Source organism: Enoplosus armatus, chromosome 3, assembly GCF_043641665.1.
Source record: "Enoplosus armatus isolate fEnoArm2 chromosome 3, fEnoArm2.hap1, whole genome shotgun sequence".
Classification (NCBI taxonomy): Eukaryota; Metazoa; Chordata; class Actinopteri; order Centrarchiformes; family Enoplosidae; genus Enoplosus; species Enoplosus armatus.
Window position 1 is genome coordinate 17,217,896 of NC_092182.1, and position 24,560 is coordinate 17,242,455.

At 39.5% G+C, this 24,560-nt stretch overlaps 2 protein-coding genes across 4 annotated transcripts in view; both read left to right on the forward strand.

Annotated features, from left to right (window-relative positions):
* The first annotated feature begins 6,561 nt into the window (after nucleotides 1-6,561).
* tamm41 (TAM41 mitochondrial translocator assembly and maintenance homolog) lies at nucleotides 6,562-13,013 on the forward strand. 3 transcript variants are annotated; one of them, XM_070902857.1, is made up of 8 exons: nucleotides 6,562-6,723; nucleotides 7,494-7,676; nucleotides 8,007-8,099; nucleotides 8,398-8,548; nucleotides 8,914-9,059; nucleotides 10,600-10,765; nucleotides 11,215-11,277; nucleotides 12,086-13,013. In XM_070902857.1, exons 1-8 carry the CDS (start codon nucleotides 6,586-6,588, stop codon nucleotides 12,175-12,177), a joined length of 1,032 nt encoding a protein of 343 aa, XP_070758958.1. In that variant the 5' UTR covers nucleotides 6,562-6,585; the 3' UTR covers nucleotides 12,178-13,013. The 3 variants fall into 3 exon arrangements, with proteins under 3 accessions (XP_070758958.1, XP_070758959.1, XP_070758960.1); XM_070902858.1 differs by having other exon boundaries at nucleotides 7,497-7,676; XM_070902859.1 differs by lacking the exon at nucleotides 11,215-11,277 and having other exon boundaries at nucleotides 7,497-7,676.
* Nucleotides 13,014-14,549: 1,536 nt separating this feature from the next.
* Nucleotides 14,550-24,560, forward strand: part of vgll4b (vestigial-like family member 4b) — a 38,511-nt gene continuing 28,500 nt past the window's right edge. The window contains exons 1-2 of the mRNA XM_070902436.1: nucleotides 14,550-14,677; nucleotides 16,132-16,205. Of these exons, the coding sequence (XP_070758537.1) occupies nucleotides 16,142-16,205 (64 nt within the window). The 5' untranslated portion in view covers nucleotides 14,550-14,677; nucleotides 16,132-16,141. The remainder of the gene's footprint in view (nucleotides 14,678-16,131; nucleotides 16,206-24,560) is intronic.

The window sequence follows — 24,560 nt, forward strand, 5'->3', positions numbered from 1 at the left end:
TTGACTTCTCATTCAGCATTGAGATCTCGGGACACTAACATCTTTTACCTTCAGTACAGATTTAGTTTGCACTGATACTATCTTGATTGATGGAAATGTATTCCTCGACCTTTATGCCACTGAAAGGCTGCTTTTCAGCTTTACTCCAAACCACTCACATGGCCACATCTCTTCTGAACCACAGCTATTTTTGAGTGACTCATAATTCCTTTTTTTTTTTTTACACATGAGCAATTGTTGCAATTTGCAGGCACGGATATATTGCTGCACAATATTGCACCATATGTGTCTGTGGCAGCGTGACAGAAAAATGTGCTGTTAACACAAAAAAGGTGAACCCACTTTTCTTATCAAATGTCTGCACGTGAGATATGTAAAATAATTAATAAATTGTTCAGTCCTCAAAAGAGATTTTTTTTGCATAACATGCGGGATGCACATTTGTAGCAAGTCACGATGAGTCAATCCCAGTAATGGGGGGGGGGGGGTTAGTCAACCAGAAGAGAGCCGGAGTGAGTCACGGAGCTGCAGTGTGTGAACTGTAGCTACATCCTAAGCCTCATCCTGGCCTACATGTTTCATGACACACATACACAACACATTCATAAACAGCCATTATATAATACGTGTGTGCGCATGAAATTATGCAGGCGATTAAACAAAGGCAATTTGTGCATTAGAAGGAGCTACAAACACACACTCTGGCGTTTATAGCATAAATCATTTGCTTTAAACATCTCCTTTGAATAAAGAGAGAAAAACTGAAAACGATTATGCCCCCCCCCCCCAAACCTTCCTCATGTTTCCTCCCCTCTTTTGACTTGAGAGTGTGTTGTTAAGTATGCTTTAGCTTAGAGACGAGTATATGATCTGCCCTCTGCTGCTGCATTAGAGGAAACACAGTAAGAATACGCAAACAGCAGATCCAGAGAGCCAGGAGCAACACTCATCTGTCAACACATCCTCACACACACACATGCTGGCATATACACAAAGACACAGATGCTGACATACAAACACATTCAGCCCTGCTGCATCCAGCCCTCTCTCTGCTTTAAGTGTTGCCAGTGTGTATGCACACACACATACACAGGATGTGAGGGAAAGTGTGGGTAATTTAATTCATTATTTTGCATCTAAGAAATGAAATGAATCATTATATTAAACACTAATTCACTCAGTAATAAAAATATGAATGTGATCCTTCTTCATCAGCAGATGGGCCTCTAATTCTAAAATATTAATAGTATTAATAACACTAGTTTTGGTGAAGGGTGAGATATTTAGTGTGTGTGTGTGTTTGTGTGTGTGGTGTGCATGAGCTTTGGGGGGATTTGCTGCAGATATCCGAGTGCATGTGTGTGTGTGTGTGAATATGCAAGGGTCAAACCTCCTGAGGCTTCACTGGCTCAATTTAGATAATCCCTGAAAAACCAGAGCACTTGGGCTCTGTGCACATCTGGCATCGACAGTAGGTGCTCATGGTGTAATACATGCCACAACCTCAGTAGGGCATGCGTATAATTACAAATTCCAATATTCTAATGAATGATTCAATTCAATTTCGACTCAATCCAAATTTTATTCAATTGATAAATGACTTTTTAATGACTAGATGTAATGGGGCAGCTAATACTGAAGCATACAGGGGAATAAATGGAAGTTTGCCTTGCAGGGAGTGATCTCAGATGCACCGAAAGGTTAATTGAAAACACAGGGGGCTCAGCCCAGGAAACAACAGGGCTATTATTAAAAAGTTACAGTCTAGTCCTGTCTTAACACAATGTCTCACAATGGTAGACCTTTACAGAAGTCACCTCAGTGTGCCTCTTGCATTACAAATGAGTCTTGATGCTCTGACTCAGTTGAAAGGAAAAAACTATTAAAAAAAAACATAGACTCAAATGTCTCTCCGAGCCTTTAAAAGCTACTTCAGGGAATAATGTAGATTCAGCTATCATAAAAGATAGCTCTCTGAATGAACTTTAACAGCGCTGTGTGGATGGATGGAGCTACAAGATTAAAACACCCACACACAACTCAGAAATCTGCAGCAAATCCCCCAAAACACCATTTAACCAGGCTTGTGCGGTACCACACATACATACATACATATGCACACACACACACACACACACACACAGCAAAACTTACTCTACAGAGTGTGTTGCAGAGGAGGAGGAGAAGACAGATGCTGATATTTGTGCGATAGGCCTATAGTTGTATTGTATATTTTTAGACACAACACAAAATTCAAGATTCAAAACTGCCATGGCAACAAGTAGAACTGAAGACAACAATAAAAGCACTACAGTAATGATACATCAGCATACTGATGAGCAGTTCAGAACACAAGCAAAGAAAGGCAGAAGCAAAGATTTAGTAATACGTCGTTATAAACATTACATGAATGCAGAATATCTACACTCTATATTTGGTGTTTAGGCTCTGAGCTTGTCACAATGATACACAAAGCTCAGCACAGCAGGGATTGGGGAGTGACAATAATACACCCCCCCCCCCACGGGAGACCAGACCTACAGGTGGATGCTGGGGTGGAGGTGGGGCTCATGAAATGCTGTATGAACAGCAGCACCAAGCGATTGCAGCAGTTACAGACCATCGACGGCTTGAGTACAACAGCATATTGCAGAGGGTTTGTTGGATTTACAACATGACCAAAAATATGTAGGCACCCAAGCATTACACACATACTGTATGTGTAATAGTGGGACAGTTAATCCCCCACCATGACCTGAATGAGCATCCAAACCCAATGGATGTTCATGAATAAGCTCTTCAGTAAGTGGTGAGCTTGAAATTGTGTGTGAGTGTGTGTGTGTGCGTGTGTGTGCGTGCATGTGCGTGTGTGTGCGTGCGTGTGGGAGGCAGGGGGTTATAAAAACAACTAATGAACTAATATACCTGGAACAATCCAGCCTGAAATATGGATTTTATGGCAGTTTCTAGGAAGTGCCCTCATGTTATGTTCTACATTAACTCTTTCGCCAAAACATTATTTATACATAATCTATATAATCATTTAAGCATTTGTGCCATTACAAATCAACTGAGGCTATTCCAAACTGAGGTTAAAATTGGTAGGACGCTTGAGGGTACTGGCACTAACCAGTGTCTGATTTTACCTCAAATGTGCATTTCAGTTGGGCTTTCACTTCCCTCTGACTATATTATGAATATTATGGGCTTACTCCCTGCTCGGTGACACCGTAACCCTTCAGTGGAGTGAGATAAAAGTGGCTGCTTCTGTTTGTCTCTTCTTGTGGGGGTCTGGAGCAGCTGTGCCTCTATATTAGTGTGTGTGTGTGTGTGTGTTTGTGTCGTTCAAGGTGCGTTTTCTTTTGATGTTCCTTCACTAGGCATGGGCAGCAATGGCAATCTCCATGGCAACAGGCGTGCAAAAGCTGAAAAGACTCTCCTAGTTAGTGCACATGTGTGTGTGTGCATGTTTGTATCTGTGTTTGTACTCACACACATAGGATATGTACAGTATGTGTGTGCTCGGGCTGGTGTGTCAGGTGAGCTTTAAATTGCCTCAGAGTTGCATCATTTGCTATAATCTGTATTGCTCTTCTTGTAGTTTTATTATAATGTGCCTGTTGAAATTCTTGTTAACTAAGAGACTGACAGATATTTATGTTTTAACAGCATCAGTTAACCGCAGGCTGAACTGCAGTCTGGGTCTTTGCCAGGCCGAGCTCTACTTATCAAAGCTGTAGACATACAAATGAGTTGTTCCTGAGGCGGCCACTCAAACTCAAGGAGGGGTACTGTAAGCTGTAAGTCATGTGCCACTTTCAGACTAATACACGGCATAGGAGCATTACCCAAATCACTTCAAATTAGAAAATCAATGTGCAATCTCCACAAACATTGATTCAGTTTAACTAGTTGTTCTTGCTCCAAACAAAAAGTTACAGAGGCAGCCTTCGCTTTCATTCCAATCACTTCAGTCATTTTCACACTGGCCCACACAAACACTGTGAGGAAAGATTGAGGTGTGATGGAAGGATTCTCACGGCGGTTAGCAATATATATTTACAAGCCTTTGTTTCTGTCTACTTGCTTGCAGCCAGTTTGCTGTTGCTTCGCAGGCTTTACAAAAAGTATATGAGTGGTGGACTTTAAAGACTAGAGCTGTGAAATGAGTAAAAAATAATATCATTATTATTCTTTGCCTCTCTACCGAGCCCACAACCCCCTGCGCATAAATATGTTTACTGCAAAGTATACGCAACACTGAGCAAGAAAGGTATTTAAAATTTAAGATAATTCAGTCCTTCATTTTTCACATACAGATGGCTATATTGTGTGGATATAATCGACATTTTTACAATAACAATATAGTGAATGTCAATGTGAAAACAGTGTGAGCTTTGTTATGGAGCTTTTAGTGAGCTTCAGCTCGTTTAGCTGTCAGGACCACAACTTTACTGTTTTGGTTCACTCTCACTGCTCTATTTCCCTCAGGAGTTGGCGGAGAGCAAATCAGAGCAAATAGAATATTGGACGTATACAGTACGTTTGCAGAGTGGCTAGAAATTCGATTCCAAATAAGTGCTAACTGTTTGCGAACAAATTCACTGCATCAACTTAATAACGTGATATGTCATCGCTTGTTGCGCTGACAAATAAATCAATCAGTTAATGCAGGTTTAATCAGCCATTTCAGGTTTCTTCAACAGGTTACTTCACAAAAAAACACTGAACCTGCTCTTAAATTATAACTGACTGTTTTATGGAAATACATAACAGAATGAATACTATGGGGATGATATTATACATTCACAAGGTAATACAGCCACATTGATAATAAAACACAGGGACGAGGAAATAACTAGCTAGCAGAAAGCATATGTGAGCTAATGTAAATCACTAGGGTCATTATCACAAGCATTAATACAACATGAATGTGATGTATAGGATGAACCAACGGAAAAATACCTTTTTACTCCAACTGGTGCTTCACTGTCCCTGAATTAAGGCACTTTTACAGAGTGAGTGAGCTTGTAAGTCAGGATTTAGTGACCTTATCAATATTCATTTGGCTGAGAAGATGGCTCACGGCAATTACTGAGTACATAATATTTGCCCCGCTCTTGACAACCCCTTAATGAGCTGCAGACATATTGAGAACTGTCATGAATATACATTCAATATTAATTCATTCAAATAGATATGAGCATCGGGCCTATAAGGCTAGCGGCTAATGCAGGGTTGAAGGCTGCTGATGGCCTCATATGTACTTTTTTTCACATGAATCTCACAACCAATATTATCTTTAATTTCACAGATGTGCTTGGTGTCTTTGGATTTTAAGAAGGTATTTGGTTTTATGCGAGAGTTTAAAGGAGAGTTTTCAGTGAAAAACAGCAAAATTTGGCTTTCTTTCATGTCAGGTTTAAATGCAGTATTTGCTTTAATTTCCTTTCACAGATTTTATTTAATACATCCAGTAGGACACTTCCCCCACATATGAAGATCTGGATCCTGACAGGAGCAATCACCATTATCATGTCAGGATGATTCAATGTGTAATGCAATATGAAATTTAAACACCACAGAAAATGAAAAACGAAACTGATTGAATGACCAGCCCTGACTTTCATGGAGTCTGTTCTATTCTTTAACAAAAACAAATCAACACAAACAAAATATGGCTACCACACATGCAGCTATACTATGTTTTATGGAAAAAAAAAACATCAGACATCAAATGTAAGCTAAATATATCAGCATGTATTTAAAAGTTATCATTAACTTCTGAAAAATAAATGCATTAAGTCAAAATAGATGGAAAATAGATGGAAATAAATATGTTTCTCAGAATGAGGGACATGTGTTTACACTGGCTTTATATTCGCTGAATCAAATGACTGTGTGGCTTCATGTTTATTTAACTTCATAATTCTCTTCTTTTTTTAATAATTCCCCTTTTGATAGGACTTTAACACTGCATAATAAAGCAGACACTGTTGCAATCTCAGGTAGCCTCTGATCTGAGTGTACACAACTAGCCATACAAATCAGCATTACCTCATTGCTACCTAGCTAAACTTGGTCCAAAACTACCCTCTGCTGGTTGAATTCAGAGCTGTTAAAATTGTGTTCATTTTTCCCCCCAAGTATTAACATGTAGTGGGGCCCAATTTACATTTCAACCATAGACGTAGCAAACTGCAAAATAACTCGCAGAATAATACTTTTTTAAGGCTGTTTGACGGCAGTTTTGACGGTTGCGTTTGCTTACCTTGCATCACTGACTCGATTTCCCGTGAGCCTCCAGCCCAGAGCAGACTCCGTGACGTATATTTTAGGCGACTGTCAAACACACAGCTGACCCAAACTCAACTGATGGACGTAGTTAAACGATAAAACTGATATTTCTAGTGCTATTAAGTGGCTGTGGTGGTGTTTAATAGCATCGAGTCTCTCAGTCTGAAATGTATCTATTACTCAAAGCGGCCGGAACGTCAATTTACACGTTATTTTGTCGGTTATCCCGCTCATAAACTAGCTCGTGTTGCTGTTGGAAAGGTGTCATAGCTAGCTAACTAGTTCAAAATGACTCTTGCAGCTTTGCACAACACCGGTGTGTTTTACAGACGGATTCTGTCACAGTTTCCACAGGACATCAGTTTAGCTTTTGCTTATGGATCTGGCGTTTTCAAACAACACGGGACCAACCAAGGTCAAATGGACGTAAGTGACACCTGCCCTGTTAGTTTCCAAACATTGCACATGACATTAAACTTGCACCATAATAACTGTACAACATCGTTACAGTGACATTGTAGTACAGCCTTTCTATAGTGCACATGCTTGAATAAATAAAGTTAGACTAATGACCCATTTTCCAAAAAGGACATATCCTGTACTTTTTTGTTTGTTTGTTTATTTTTTGCAGTCTCCAATGTTGTTTGTAGGTTTTCAGCCTCACAGACAGTGAAAATTGCATAATATTAGGAGCTAGGCTCAGTACTAGTACATGAAGTGGTAGGCAATGTGGGTGAGGTCAATATCACTCTAATAATATGGATATTTGAAATCAATATCACTATATTAATTTAGTATTTTCTGGTATAAATACACTATCACAATACTTCAAATATATATTTGAATATTTATTCCAATAATCTAACACAAAATAATACAATTATTTCAGTGCAATAAACTGTGCACCACTGTAATACATTACATAAGACAAAACTATTTGCATGCGTATAACAACAACACATTTTGTTAAATTTTGTATTACAATTTGTGCCGTTTCATTAATTTGGACAACAGAGCTTTATTAACATGATGTAATCATATCATCACAATATAATTCCAATAAATGATGAACTATGAAATTATTGAATTTTTGCCTCAATCACTACATGTTAGAATTTGAAGCTGTATCCTAAACTCTAATTGACTGTATAAGATGATGTGATGTTCCCTATTGTGTTTACCTCTAATATATACAGAAGAACATGCTGGACTTTGTGTTTGCGGTGGACGACCCGGTGACGTGGCATACTATGAATCTGCTGCAGAATCGCAAACACTACTCCATCCTCAAGCTGCTGGGGCCCACGATGATCAGCTCTGTACAAAATGAACACGGGGCTTCGGTGTACTACAACACGCTGGTGCCAGTGGATGGGAGGGTAAATGACTTGTCTCTAGTTTTTATGTTTCAGCATCTTTTTCTACACCAGCGTTCTGAGTCCACCGTGACTACTTGTTTTTTGTAATGAAGCTGTCCAATTCTCACTTTATACTGAAATCTCCTCGTGTTTGCTTCTCACAGGAATTCACTTTTGTAATTTGTCTGATTTTAGTGTTTGTTTTTACCAACAATAATTGCTATTAGCAGAATAAATGTAGCCTTAGCTGCTAGGTCTGATGCAGATCAGTAAAAGGAATACATAAAACAGTGTTTTTGTCTGGATACACTTCATGAACTACATACTTTAATGACCTTCTCTTCTTCTCAGATAATCAAATATGGTGTGATTAGTACAGAGTCTCTGATAGATGACCTGATGCACTGGAAGACCATGTATGTTGCTGGACGCCTTCACAAACCAGTCAGTATCATGATCAGGCTTGGATCAATCAGAAAAACTGAGCTGTATAAAACTGATTATTTTATTGTGCAATTATTTATTGAACAAACAATTTATTGTCAAACCAGTCAAATGTTTTCTTAGCTTTTGACAATGTTGTTTAAAATATGTTCAAAAAGGATACAAGAGTCGTTGCACAGTTGACAAAATGATGACCTATCAGTTATATCTTCTTCTTCTTTTGCTAAAACATGCGTGCACAAATGTTTGCATCCATGCTTATATGTGTGCATGCATGTTTTTATGTGTTTCCACGCAGGTGAAAATGCTGGTGCAGAGTGACAATGGAAAGCTTCGTGCTGCTCTGGTGGCCAACCTGAAGAGTGCTGTGACAGCCTCCTTCCTCATGCTGCCAGAGAGCTTCACTGAGGAAGACCTCTTCCTGCAGATAGCCGGTCTTTCTTATGCTGGTAACAAAAACCTGAAGATAATTATAACACGTACACATTTATAAGATGCATGCATGCTTATCTCTGTGTATTAATTACACAGCGATAAGTGTTTCTAGATTTAGATATGAAAATAATTACTCTTTAGTTTTTTTCTGTCTCATTTAGTGTGCACACACAATTGATATTACAAGGTTATTTAAACTTATGTTTTTTTGTAATACTGGTTTGGCCTGTGTGGTTCAAAAACTTTGAATACTAATGCAAATACTGTGCTATCCAACACGCTGGACGTTATTTGTTCTGGGTTAGTTGGCTGATGGTTCTAGTACCTCAAGACATAGAACTAATCAGGTTAATTTATACATATGTCTGTGCTTCTTAAGGGGATTTTCGAATGGTGATTGGAGAAGATAAATCCAAGGTGGCCAATATCGTCAAAGACAACATTCAGCACTTCCGGATTCTGTACAGCAACATCCTGCGGGACTGCCCTCAGGTGGTCTACAAACCTCAACAAGGAAAACTGGAGGTAAAACATGGCACACATGCAAATGCAGAGGACACATACGTACAATACATTGTGTGCTGTATCTACAGTTTTGCCTCTTTGTCACTCATGTTTCATTATTTGTGGACCACAATGGTGTCAAATGTTAAACATCCATGGGAAAATGATTCTGTAGTACAGTGTCATTCAACAGAAGAAAAGTTTGTGGATTTACATGCCGTCTGCTGAGGCCCTACTAACTAGATTAAATTACAAAATTAAAAATTGTCGTTTTTATCTGATACCTTGAAAGTCTTAAAATAAAAATAAAAATGGTTATAGAAATATTTTCAAAAAACATATGGATTGCCATAACTGCCATAAAAAGGTTAACTGTACTGCCTTTCTTTCTGTGAAACAGACACATACATTTTCAAACTAAAAGGAACAATACGTACAGAGTGTGCTCACAGCCTTGGTAGTAAACTTTAAATGGGGTGTGACTGACTTGGCACTCTGCCTTGTTACCTGTAACTGTATTTATACAACATTAGCTAGGACAACATGGAAATGTTTGTATATGTCTATGTTTCACATGGAATGGCTTGAATACATATTCATATACATTTTTCTTGGTTTATGATTTAATCTAGTTTTTAGTGTTATTTAACTTTCAACACCACTCCCTGTTGTATCAACGAAATACTCATCACACCGTCCTGGAATAACATGTTTAGTAAGTGGTTAGGAGTGTCACATGTGTGTGAGTAACACATGCATAAGGGAAATACACTCGTGTTCTTGTTTGTCATGAGACAGTGAAGCAGGTGTCACACATGCATGAACCAGCTATATGATATGCATTGGATTCACACAGTAAGAAGTTTAACTAACTAACTTTAGTGGCCTTGTCAATGCATTGACTCACTCAAATCATTCCAGCTGCCCCCCAGCCCAAACCCAACCCTTCATCCAGAGTACATACAGTATAATACACTATCATACTTTTTATTTGTAGCCACTACTACTGTGTCTACTATGTCTGAGTTATTGCATCACCCAAGGAAGCAGGTTTCAGTCAAACATTTCACTTGAAATTTGAGGGAAATAGCGGAGGATAAATGCTTTGCTCTTACTGAAATTAATCATGCTTGTATTCACCTTCACTAAAAAAAAACCCACTATAGTCATAATATATTTATATACTTATAATTCTCATTGTGGTCTATAGCTCTGATCCTCAATAGAGTGTGTGGTATTGACGATCGGTATCGAGAGCTAGACAGTTAAATAATGAGAAACTGCAGTACAGGAATGCGAAAGATTGAGGTGATTTAGTTTGTTCATCGGAAAGCACTTAAAGCATTTAAAAAGAAGTTTATGTTAAAAATAAATATTGGCCAATATATTGTTATCAGATTTTTTATCTCATTATCACAGTTCATTCTTAATAACAATGTATTGGTCCACATTTGTGTCTGACCGCTCAGATGAGACCTGTGGATGTGGTAGTCGGGGCTGCTGCTGGTTTTCAGTCTGCTGTATGTGTCTCTTTTATTTTTGTGTGTGTGTGTGCCTGCAGGTTGACAAAAGTCCAGAGGGCCAGTTTATCCAGCTGATGGCATTGCCTCGGACCCTCCAGCAAAAGATCACAAAACTGGTGGATCCTCCAGGGAAAAACCGAGACGTGGAGGAGATCCTGCTGCAGGTTGCTCAGGACCCAGACTGCGGAGCTGTCGTACAACAAGGTTTGGCCTAAAGAACGGGTGGAGGGATGTGGAGTAGAGGAATAGATAGAGGGAGGAAAGATGAAGAAGGAGCAGGCAGAGAGAGAAAGTTTCATTAAAATCTGAGATACAGTGTACATTGGTTGTACAGCTCCAGGCCGATGTCGTGTGTGGTGAATATTAGATGAGGTATGCTACATTTGAATAATGTTAGGTACCCAATGTACCGACATACTAACAAACAGCAAACTCATGGATAGAGAGAATTCATCACTTTGTCATCTTTTTATATGCCAGTAAGCAAAAGAATGAGATGTATGGATACAGTAAGTAGCAAACTACTGATTCTTTAGGGAAAACGTTTGAATGTTGAATTTGTTTGTGTAAATGGGCCTCTACCCATAAGTAGCGGTCATAAAATCATATTGCAGGTGATGAGATATTAATTTCATGTTTGTGTTCCTCCTCAGGTATCTCATCTATTGTGAAATCGTCCAGTATAACACAGAGTATCAAAGGCATTGCTACAGCTGGTAGGCAGTCTTTTCTTCTTTGATTGATATTTTGTGTTAGTGTAGGCTGATTTGGTGCTTCAGATCACTGAAAGGAAGAGTTTGACATTTCGGGAAATACACTTATTCGCTTTCTTCCCTAGAGTTACATAAGATACCACTCTGTGTATGCTAACTTTGGAGCTATAGCCACCAGCCGCTTACCTTAGAATAAAGACTGGAAACAGGAGTAAACAGCTAGCCTGGCTATGTGCAAAGGTAACACAACCGTCCCACCAGCACGCCTAAAATTCAGTATTTAACATGTTATATCACATTTGCTTAATCTGTACAAAAAAACAAGTGTAAAAATTCATGGTTTTAAGGGGTGCTAGGGTTAGGTGCTGGTGCATTTCATTACCATTAACTTAAATTGTTTCCCCCTGTTTCCAGTCTTTGTGCTAAGCTAAGCTGACTGGTTGCTGGCTGTAGCTTCATATTTACTGTACAGATATGAGAGTAGTATCAATCTTCTCATCTACCTCTTGGCAAGAAAGCAAATAAGCTCATTTCCCAAAGTGTCAATCTATTCTATTCAATCTATCTATTACTTTAATGTGACCTTTCAGCATTGTGTGCCTCATAGCTTTTTAATTAGAAACATGGACAATGCTATGAAAGACTTTCCACTTTTAAGAAATGGAAATGGTATTTTGGACAAACTGAAAACATCTCTAAAGGGTGTTCTTAATCCTTTCACTGTGCATTTACATCTGTTTTAATGTAGAAATAGTGTTCTTCTAACGTGGTTGTTAATGTTCAGTGCACTGTGTGTCCTGGTCTTTCCCAGGCTTGTGGAAGACGGTGTCGTACAGCTCCAAGAAACTGATGAAGATGTGGAAGGGTTGGAGGAGGAAGCCGTCTGTCTCACAGATGTCCTGATCCTGTCTGTTACCAGGAACCCGTCTTTCTCTTTAACTGTCAGCCATTCAATCGACGCCCGTCCTCTGATTCTAATCTGACAAACTGTGGCTGGAACAATCACACACTCACCTCAGATTGTCTCACTGCATAGCCTCTGTGAATGGGATCCCTTACCAGGTGTAAGTCTGTGTTTGAATAGTGTAGAACCTTCTGTACAATTTCCCTTTATCACACAATTCAAAGAAGTTGTAGAAAAGAGGTTGACATTTCACGAGCCTGACTGAATTATGGCTGACATTTACAGCCACTACAGATTGGACCTTTCTGGATAATGACTACAGTGACTGGAGAGGAACTGCTGAATCTGCTATGTCTAGAGGCACAGCACAAAATCAGTGTGAGCACAGCACACAACAAGTACCGCAAGTATGATGAAGGAAAGACTTTAGTATCATCTCTTGAATTATACGAGTGTATCTGTGCATTTTCTAACTGAATGGTGCTACCTAGATGAGAGATGATGGGCAGCTAAGATGCAGAAATATATATGTATATGTATATATATATTTATATATGTGTATATATATTTCTGTCGGTAATTCTTGTCTTTGTGAGAGAGGACTTTAATGAAGACTGGTGTGACAACTGGTGTAAAAACATAGGATCACATTTATTTTATGATAAAGATGTTCCTCATCTGTAACCTCTCTGCCCACCCTACTGTTATGAGCTGCTCATATTGACAGCTGGAGGTCTTCAATGGGAAAATGCATTGATTGGTTCTTCACAAATATTTGCTGTAGTCTAATTCAGTTACAAGAAATGGGTTTAATAAACTTTGTAATACAACAGCATCTATGATTACTCTGTTTTCAGTAGCATGATTTTCTTTTACCTCGTTTAAGCCACAAAAATGCCAAATGAGTCCACTATCTTTATAATTAAAAAATATGAATATAAAATCAGTCAAAAATGATCATGTTCATATGTAATTAATAACATTTGTTTTAAAATAAATATACATATATATGTATAATTTGGCAATCAAAACTAAGGTTAATAATATTCTCTCTTATAATCACAAATATCAAAGACAACATCTAATAAAGGTCAACTGGTCCTTTATTCAAGTGCAGTCAGTGGTGCCAGTTACTTCCTGGTGCTGTCACTGGTTTTAATCCTCCTTTTTATTCGCCACATCATGAGTCATACTTCAGAAAAGACCTCATTTGTGGACACATGAATCATGTCATGGTCGACTCACATTACCTCGCAACATTTGCGTGGACTTTTTTTACTGGTAACTTACCGGCATTTAATGCATTTTTTAATCATCTCTGTGCACTTGGGGACAGTTTGTTTCCTTTGGCAATCCAAACACAACCAACTACTGCTGTTAGTAATGGAAAGTGACTAAATTTACTTAAGTTAAATACAAATTTGAGGTACTTTTCTTTTTAAAAAGTACAATATTTCCTCCTGAAATGTAGTGGAGTATAAAATAGCAACACTCAGCACAGTACAAGTACCTCAAAATTATACTTAAGTACACTAGTTGAGTGAATGAAAAATAAAAATGTACACCCATCTTGCATGGCTGAAAGTTGAAGACGGATAAAAATGTAGTGTACTAACTTTGTTTTGAAATAAATAGTTTCAAAGTTCCGAAACAGTGTTTTCTAGAAGCACCCACAGTTATCAAACAAGGCAGGTGAGTAGATGTCCAAATAATGATAAAATCAAACAAACAGTTATGTACAGACTCATATCTCAGTGTATAACACACTGTAATCTAGTTGTTAGCAGATTATTAATGTATTATAAATGTTTAAAAGACTTTATAGCTTCATACCACTACATTATAATGTGTTATTACCCATTTATTAAATGTTTCTACACTGATTATAAATACTAAGTAAGGGGACTTAAAGTGTAGTGTTATGATGTGCTGTAAGTGTAAACATTCATACTGTATATTTTAGGACCCCAGGAAGAGTTACAACCAATGAGGATTCACACAGACACTAAACTGAGCAGGTAAGGGTTAACTGCCTTGCTCAAAGACACCTATAAAGTTGCAGTCAAGGGAAGGAGCTCTGCTTAACCATCTGCTAAATGTTTCACCTCCTCAGACTCCCTGAGTAACAACCACAGTGACAGCAGCCTAACCTTCAGAGGATGTGATGCAATGCCTCATTATCATAATACATGCTGATATCATTGCTTCAGTCCTCCACCAATCAGCGCGCTTCACTTTCACCACCTGCTAGGAACTGAATTCCATCATTCCAGGCATTCCTGCTCCCTCCCTCCTCCTCCTCCTCCTCCCTCCTCCTCCTCTTCCTCGTTTAGCCTACAACCAAGTTTGCCCCGACAGCTCTGCTACTATTGTCTTCCCTCGTACTGGACCGTTTAGCCGCGGCTTTTGTTTTTGATACATATACTGTGTTTTGTTTTTATTTATTTCTCTGTGTGGACGTAATCATACTGGAAGATACCAAAGTGGCGCTTGAAGGAGGTAAGTGCTGCTCAACATGAAGTTGTGTCTCATTGACATTGTTTCGGGTTTGTAGGATGAGAGTGCGCTCTTTTCTTTTTTTTTTCTTTTTCAGTTTTTCGGGAAATATTCAGCGTGTAAATGAAGACTGCGTTGAGAGCAGTTTTAAGACGGGGCTGAAATAATATCCGCCTTCTTACTGGAAGGTTACATTTCATTCACGGCATGAAGCGGCACTGGCGGGTTCCCAAACTTTCTCATGTCAATAAACCCCCCTGTAGCTTTACGCTTTCCCCCGGGGATTTTGGGGACATGTAGTTGTCTCTGTGTCTCTGTGTAGTGGGACAGAGTCCAGAGAGTGAAACCTAATCACAAAATCAAGTAGCGATACATTTCTTTCGCAGTGCCAGCGAGTTAAAGCTATAATTTAGCTTTTATTTTGCTGTGGACCCTCTTGGATACCCCCTCGAGGGGCCGATAAGGAAGCACTGAGGCAGGCTGGTATAAATGCCGGGCTAGCGGGAATAAAGGCGGACGCACTTGCTGCTAATATCATCGGTTTCAGTTTTGTCCGAGTCATTCGTGTGATGTAAAGTTTGTCGCACATCTTTACCACGTAGACAGTGTGGTGTTGTGTTGTGACGAGCTGCAGGACAACAAACCCGAGGTGTTTGCAGTTTAGTCTGAAGCTGCAGGTTTTTCCTGATAATCTTGCTCAAAACGCTGTTTTCCTGGAGAAATGAGGGAAAGGTATTTTAGGAATGCAGAAAGAGGGAAGAGAAGCGCGCTGGAGCGTTTTTTTTTTATCCACAAATACTTTTCATAGCGCAGCTACATTAAAGACTCAACACTGTAGGACAAACCCCCCCAATATATCACAGGAAGGTCATTAATATTGTAACAAACTAGGGGACAATAAAGAAGTATTCATGGACTTTACAAGGAGCAATACTACAATTTATAAATACTACAATACAAGTAGAAGTCCTGCATTCAAACTTAATTAAAAGTACAGAATTATTATGAGCAAAGTCTCACTGTAGGTGTCAAAAGTATGAATGTTTAAGTCATTTTTTTAAGCTAACATGTAAAACACTGTGGGAATTTATGATTTTTTATAAACCAAACGATTAACATATAATCAAAGTACGCAGCCCTAATGTTATATCTGATATTTGCACAACTGTATTCTACTGCAACGGCAACGTTCATGTTCTGCTGCTTGTGTGAAGACATCATTAAACACTGATGCGCTGAGAAGTTTGGCAGACTTTGTTAAATGAAAAAAACACACATTTATATTTATCAAATGATGTTATTAAACAATTTCATCTTGGCAGGTATCAGTTTGTGATTACAATTACAGGCCTGTGAGATCTTGAAACAGAGCTCTTATTGACTTGCTATGTAGAGATGAAAAGCCAAACAGTTCACCTTAACATTTTCAGCACAGTGCCCTCCCCTCTGTCCCACAGGCATCCAAGCATGGAGACACCACTGGATGTTCTGTCAAGAGCAGCATCATTTGTTCACGCGAATGAAGAAGAGAGTAAGTTTGACCAGACTATACCGGTTCCTCCTTGTGTTTGTGCGTCAGTAGAAGTGACACTCTTTCTGTCTGGACTGTCAAAAGCTTTACGATTTGCATCATTAGAGTCTCGCTGCGTATCGATGCAGTGTGCAACATTACGTTCAGCAATGAGCCTTGGCCCTGTTTTCTGCTGTAAGACAATAGGCGTCTTTGTGCTTCACGGGCTTGCAGTTGCAGATACACAGGCAAATAAGACCAACCGCACTCAACTGCCACCAGCACTGCGTTTTTAACCAGCTGCTTGTGTTAACCTGCTTTCACTGGAAGCAGGGTGGGGTGGTTCTCCGTCTCCATGTCTTTCTCTGTCTGATGCCTCCTTGTTGATCTCCTCCTCTCAGTCTCCCATGCCTCTGTCTTCTTCTGTCTTTTCCCTTTCTCGTCTCCTAATCATGTCTGAGGACTTCTGGCGTTGCTGAAAAAAAATTCCTTCCGAGATTAGGAGAAATGGCCAATCCTTGTCAGCAGGCTTCTCCACAGCCAGCAGGCCCCCTGAGTTGAGTGAGACACTTAACATTCAGCACTGATAATTGATCTGCACTGTTTGGAGGTGGAAGTTTCGCTTGTTGTTGTTTTTTTTGTATTCTCCTAAACAGCTTAACTAACCCTAACCCTAACCCATGTGTCATGTATTTAAAAATTGCTCTCAAACTTAATTTACCATTGTAGAAAAGGCGTTTAAAAAAGCTGAGCGTGAAGCAGGTGCATTCGGGATTGTTTATGAATTTGTTTGTGCTGTGAAGGAATTTGAAGCTCCTGAAGCGTAAGGGAACACTGTGATTTCAGTTCTTAAAAGGAAGCCAAATAATGTACTGAATTGAATATTGTAATTTGGTAGAAAAGAACCATTTTACATTGAGGAATCAAGTTCTTCAGGTTCCTTTTTCAGACATGCATGATAATTGATCAAGTTTTAGAATATCGCTTTTGTTCATTGGTGTGTTGAGAGAGCTTCAACTGTGACGTCTCCCATGTCAGCAGTTTGTTCCCATAATGTTTCGGCTTAAATGAGCTGAATATCAGCTTCCTTGCACTCCTGAGTAAAATGGGAGCTCTCCTCCCCTCCTCCTCTGCTCTCCAGCTCCCCTGCAGTGTTTTTGTTTTTTCCTCTGCGCTGATGTCACTTTTTGTTGTGGGTCGTGCACGGCCTCTTTGTCCAAAGACAATGCGCTCGACCTGTTTCCACAATAGTGCAGGAGAAGTGGGTGAGCCAGCCAGCCTGCTAAGCTAGTTAACCAACCAGCTAGTCTGCCAAACTAGCTGCGAGCCAGTCACCCGACCAGGCCGACAGGCAATTGAGTCAGAAACCTCTGCCTACTTGTATGGATTTAGGACAAGCCTTTGTAATGTCTGTGCTGCACTTGATACCACCTCTCAACAGCAGCTGTAACTCAGAAAGACCAAGTGGGACTTGTGGGGTCCGGTGCTGCAGTTACATTTAGAGCTTGAAATGAAAAGCATTGTTCACTTTTTTAAAACCACGCTCCAGCAGATAACCCATCTCTGTTGGGAAATGAATTTCTCTGATTATTACTCAAACGCTGTCTTGAGGGAAGTGGAATTACAGTTCATGAATAATGTATTGGTCCGAGGTCGCACTGCTTGGCTCTAAAGTGGAAAATATACAACAGTAATATCCCAGAATAGATTGTTGGCCTTGGCCCGGATAAATTAAGGCTGCTTGAATATGAGTGCTTATCTAAAATTAAGGCTGTCTATGTTCGTTTTTATGAAAATGTGGTCAGTCTTCTCTGAGGACTTTCTAAACCCTTTGGGATTTTGTCTGCTTTCAAATTACTGTACATGGAGTTTGCACACAGAATACTTGTGATGGGCTGATAGCAGCAACAGCTTTTTTGTCACAGAGCAGAAGTTATTACAGTTTTGAAATATCACAAATTTAGATCTACATTTCTATCCCGCCTTGCAGTTTCACGTATTTAGTTCCACTATTTTAATGTGTTTGGTTATGAGGAAGAACACACCTGCCTTTCACACACAAGGGTGTAATTTCCACCGGGGGGGATAGAAATGTTGATACATTCATCTTCAATCATTACCATGTGCACAGAGGAATTAAGCTTTAGCAGGGAGCAGCAGTGAGTGCTTGGCAGTTTTTTATGCCCCCTGATTTGCCTCTCAGGCTAGATTACCCTAGTTTATTCGTGATTGCGTTTATTGCAGCCTGAAAGAAAGACCTGCATGCAAGAATTAGGGCTGAAAACACCACTTGCACCTATGCATGTTTTTCAAATAAATAAATAATTTAATCTGTCTTTTATTTGCAACTGATATTCTCCTTAAAAGACTAGAATTGAAGATTCTAATCATTCAATTCAAAGATAAGGCAGTAAAGGACAGTGCTCTTTATTGTAAATATGCAATTACATTCTTTACCACAAAGTACTAGGTCTCTATCAACAACTATACATGAGTGTAGGGTTAGTGCATTCATAATGCAGAAATGTACTCAACATTTGTACCATTGTTAGGAAAAGCACGACAAGCATTTCATCATAATTTGTTATTTGCTAGATTGATATGAACATATATAAAAAAGTAACCTCAACATCTGAAACCAAACTAATACCATAACTTATTAACTTAACTTATACACACATACAGTATATATGCACACACTTCAGCAGGGCTGATCTTTGCTGCCAGTGAGCTTGAACTCCCAACTTCCACCTGTTGTCTGTGAACAACACTAATCACAAGTCTTAAATCAAATAATCCTGGCCTTGTATATACACTAATGACACACTTAAAAAAGCAATCTGTAATCTGTATATGTATATATATCTCTTATATTTAACGGTGAATGCAGGGAAAATGCTTAATACTGGCCATCACCCCTCCATAGCAATTTTGGTGGCTACTTGGAAGATTTTGCAGTGTGCTCCACCCTTCCTGGAAGCAAACCTGTATTTGACATCAACCTTAAACAGTCTGGATTGCACCACAGGACCGGCTCCAAGGACAGCTCAAAATGTTTTTGTTTGTAGCTCAGTGTTTTCTAAAATATAGCAGTTTTTACAAAATGTTATTTATTTGGTTTTAGTGCAAATTCAGAGACACTGCGAGTCAGCAGGCCCTGACTGTGCTTGTTGGGTCTTGGATGTTAGATCAAAGCCTGTCATTCCAAAGAGGGCCGGTGGTTTAGGGCCCTACTGAAGAGATGGAATATGGACCTTTTGTTTCTGACAGGAACCACAACAAAAGAAGAACTCGTGCCAAGAGAAGGTGGTTGGCTGAAATCTGCACAGTGCCCTCTGCTCTACTTCTGCACACGCAGAGATCCACATGCTGTACACTGAAATCCCGCTTGTTTGTTTAGAGAAAACACACACAATCACACACATACAGAATCCCCCCTTCATTGTTATAGTTTCCATGGTTTGTTCAAACACCCCCAGTCTTTTCTTAGCTCTTGGTGAAGGGAAGCAGCCTATGAAAACAGACACTTCTATACTCTTCTGTCTAATTGCTGAATATCACTTTAAGTGGGTAGTATATACTGTAGACAAAATAATAGGAACACCTTACAGTATAATACATTCTCATACAACAAGCAACTGACTGAGCAACTTAGCTGTTACACAAAATTGAACTGAATCTGGTCCTTGCTGGGTTTCCATCCCTTTAATTCAAATTTTGTTGGATGAGCTACTTGAGGCAAAATTTGGATAGTGTTGTCTATGTTTATCGGTTTTTGTTCATAGAATAGATTATGAAAGCTGAATTTGACATTGGGCAGGCAGACAAACTGTAATTCAATGTGGTCAATGTGATCATGTACTGCAGTTCCACACTGAGGTGGACCACACTAGCAGAGGTAATCTCATCCTGCCTTAGTTCTTGTCTTTGGTGTCCTCACTTTATGTTGTATATGAATTAACTACTGCAAGATGAACTGATCAGATTTTGCACATTTGAAATCTTTTGATGATGGCGTGGTAGTCCTCTCAGTAAGTGAGCAGTCGAGACTAGTCAGAGCTTGTCGTTGCTCGGTGGTGGATAGTCAGATCAACACTGAAAGTGAAATCGGAGAGCTTGCATCAGCTTGCATTATGGCACTGTCAAAACCTTGCTGGAGGCAAACAGTATTCTAGGTGGGAGGTAATTTGACAGAGGATTCGTGCCCGTGGGTGGGATGGGCTGGGTTTTTGGGTGTGTGTAGAGCTTTTTCAGCGAGGAGCGGGTGTGCCCTCCGGCCTGTCCAGGTTTCTGACAGATACTTCTCAATGCTATCTGTGTAACACGACACAGTTGTTAAACAAGGCTGATTTTTTTTTTACTTGGAGTTAGCTGTTTCCTCCTGCTTCCAGTCTTTATGCTAAGCTAAGCTAGCAAAACTGTCCTGTGGCTGTTGCTCCATGTATACCGTATGTATAAGAGTGGTATCAATATTCTCAGCTACAAAACCAGATAAGTGTTTTTCACAAAATCTCCAACTATTCCTTTAACAAAACATAGCACCTATGGTACGTTTATCTTTCAATCTGTCTTTCAAAGGAACACATCATTAGACAAGGTGCTGCTACCACAACTGAACAAACTATTACTTGCCCAGTGATAAAACCTTGTTGACAAATTACGACAAAGGATTGGCTTTCTATACAGAAATAAAACCAGCTCCGACTGAGAGACGCAATAATCATTGGTAAAAACCATAAAACGCTGGTTGGAAAATTACCATCATACATCACATCACATCTATGTTGAATTGCAACCCTGGTCCAGTTTTAACTCGCTCCGGGGATTGGCTGGTTCTCTGAGTGCCTTGTGTCAGGACTGATCTTGGTAGGACTGCTTTTAGTATTAGTGCAGCAGACTTATGGGATCTAACCTAAAACTGAATACCCTTATACACTTTAGGAATGCACTTAATAACCGTCCATTACCTGCCTGTAACTGTTTTAACTGATTGAGTCTTACACGGTTGTGATGCTATCATTTTGCCAAAATCTGGCAAAGTACAAAACTGCTTCTGTGGTAGTCACCGCTCCAACAGGTGTCACAGTTTTGTCTCTCATACTCATAAGGTGAAAACAATACCAGCCACACGCTGTCGCAGCTGGTAATGAATGGACGTGCACGTATCTGAAGTGTGTGAGTGAGTGAGCAAGCGACTATAATTTATGACTAAGCGTATGTGGTAGAGGTCTGCAGCAAACATAACAGTCAAACAAAACAGTAGGGGACAATGAGGATCATGCTGGCATCTTGCGTGGTTGTTTATGCATGCTGTAATTTTCGTGTTTGCTCAAATTTGTGCATGCATGCAAGACAAGTTGAATAACTGTAGCGTATGCATGAAAGACTATATGCTCTAATGTCTGACACACCAGGGTTTACTGCCCATTTTCAGCTCCCCAGTCAGTGTCTGTGTTGCCTTTTTATTGATAGATGGGGCACCATGATGTCATAAACTGTTAACAGTGTTTGAGTTATCGCCTGTTTTCATTGTGTGTGTGTGTGTGTGTGTGTCAAGGAGTTTGCAGTAGATAAATCTTGGTTATCAGCAACGTTTTTATGAGCGCTATAACAATCTCATTGATGACTAGGTCATAGTGATGTACAGACGATGTACAGAGTAAAACTTGTCCCACTTTAATGCTGACTTCATTGTTACACTCCTGTTCTTCTTCTCTCACACCCGTTTTATCTCTTTATTTCTCATCGGGGAAGACATTTACAGTATGTGATGTATTACTGTAGGAATCCTGCCATTGCCCTTGACACTGGCCTCAAAACAGGAGTTGGTGCGCTGTGGGTCTACCCAAATGGTTAGGGTGGGTCAAATGATAAAGTATAACAGGGGTTGCACTAAGGTCTGGGCGATATGGCTAAAATGTCGCAATCTTTTTTAATGACCTTTTTTTAATATAGACCAAGAGAAAAAAGGCTGAATGATTGGCTTTTTGTGTGTCACTCGTAGCAGCTCCATTATCAAGGGATATGATAGGCTGTTTATGAGCCAGGGTGTATTTGTTATGTGCTTTCATGGCAGTTTGCATTTAATGCATTTTAAGTGAAACTATTGAATGTTCCATTGTATTTCTCATCGACTGGACACCGATCTTTCTCAGGGTCAAACTTTTACTGCTAAAAAGCAGCAAATCTTGATTTTTTCTTTTTTTTGGGGGGGGGGGGGGGGCAGTTCCAATCAACCAATTTGATGTTTGTAAGGACATATTCAATTCAGCAGCTACTTTTCCTGAACTTGAGCAGTTGATCATTGGTCGCTCTGCTCATGTTTTGGCTTCATGGCTGTTATACTGTACCGTGTTGTTAGATTAGTAAGTAACTTCTTATCTTATTATCGGTAAATACTTACAGATAATTTGGCAAATGACAGAACATTTGCCTTTCCTCGTCTGAAAACACTGAATTATATAAAGACTAGAAACAGGAGGAAACAGCTAGCCTGGCTCCTTCCTCACTGCGCCAGGCCAAGACAAGCTTCAGTTTTTGTGCAGATTAAATTAATTGTTAATTAGTGAGGCTTAGCGATGCTGGTAGGCGAAGTTATATTTGGACAGTGCCAGGCATAGCTGTTTTCCCTTGTTTTCAGTCTTTATGTTAAGCTAAGCTAACTGGCTACTGGCTGTAGCTTCATACTGAGCAGACAGACATAAGTCAGGTATCAATCTTCTCATCTCTCTCTTGGCAATAAAGTCAATAAGTGCATTTCATAAAATGTCAAACTATTGCTTTAAAAAATTGAACCACTATAATAAGTGTCTACTTATAAGTGTATTTATTTTGAATGAGGATTAGGGTTTAGAAAGGCTTGTTACATGTACTCAGGAGGTGGGTTGTCTGTGCTGCTCACTGAACACTCATACTGCTCAAGGAGAACTTGGTTTAAATGTAAACTTATTCAAGATCAATGAAAAGCTGGTTGTGGGAAGTGACAGCTTCCCAGTCACTCCTCCTTACCGTCAGTCTATCTCTTGTTGTCTTACCCTCCTCCCACATCCAACTTTCTGTGCCTCTAGATACACTTCCCTCTGCAGTTTAACTGACTACACACACACACACACACACACACACACACACACACACACACACAGGTACTTACGTCATTGTCACTGCTTTGTTAAGTGTCGTGGTTCAGCGGGCGGCCCTTAAGAATAGAGGGGCAAGGGGCCACTACGGTCACAAGGTCAAAGGTCAAGTGTCAAAGGGTCACAGTTGCAAGTCACAAGGTTAAATACAATCGACCCTTGTTTTTCTCTACACACAGCGTTGCTGTTTTGCACTTTGACTAAAAAATGTGAAATTTCTTCTCTCGGTACATTTACACACCAGTAATCATTTTGCATTGCTCAGTGTTTTTCTTTCTGAACAAGACAACATGTTTTTTCACTTGTGGAAAGACAAGTTTCATTTCTAAAATAGTTGTGTGTAGCTAAGTTAGAGAAGATGCGGTTAAAGTGATTTACTTTCAACTGTTTGTTGTTCCATCTATATTTAGATATAAACTGTAAGTGGCTTTAAAAAAAAGATTCCCCTGCAATGCCTTCTTTGTTTCAGCAAACTCCATTATTGGCCTGAGGAGGGTGTAGACAGCCACATGTATACCTCTGGTACACCTTTTTGCCACCAGCTGATGCTTTTCACCTGCCATCAGGACGTGTCAGTGTTCAGGCATTGAGGGTCTTTCAGAACAAGGTTGTATGAAGAGTCATCCACCACACTGGAGAGGCCAAGATGTACATACTTTTTAAGACATCAAAATGTATTAAAAAATGGCCTGCTTGAATTTGGGGCTGTGGCTACTTTCCTTAATATTGGCTAAAGAACTCACGTCCTACATTCGCTCTCAGCAAATGCCACGCTTGCTGGTCCCATACCAGCTCTGCTGTCTTAGCGAGGGAACTTTTTCTCAGAGCCGTTCTGACCACGCATACTTTACATTCCTCTCTTTTTGATAGCTCTCGCCATAGTTACTCAGAATGACAAGAAACCGGATTGCACTGCCTCTTACAAAGAAAAAGTTAACCTTTATAGTGCTTAAAAAAGTATTACCGCTTCAGTTTCTTTGTGAATAGTGAAGTCAGTTGATTTGATGAATGACTCCGGTTGTATTCATCCTATGTGTGCTGGCATTCAAAAAGGAAAGACAGATTTAGAGCTAAAATTGTTGAGTTTATTGCAATTCTTTTGGGTTTACGTAGACACGTTTAAAATTGTCTAAAATGTCATGTTAATTTTAATTTTCAAAGGTGATTTCGTCCAAAAATATCAAATTCTTTTGAGGAAGATAAGAAGGGTGGTACATAGTAATACCTGATACTAGTCTGT

Bases quoted from the DNA above. Each gene is read 5' to 3' on its own strand.
- tamm41 (XM_070902857.1), top strand. From the start codon at position 6,586: ATGACTCTTGCAGCTTTGCACAACACCGGTGTGTTTTACAGACGGATT. The intron at 9,060-10,599 runs GTAAAACATGGC...GTGTGCCTGCAG, and splicing joins CTCAACAAGGAAAACTGGAG to GTTGACAAAAGTCCAGAGGG. The intron at 11,278-12,085 runs GTAGGCAGTCTT...GGTCTTTCCCAG, and splicing joins CAAAGGCATTGCTACAGCTG to GCTTGTGGAAGACGGTGTCG.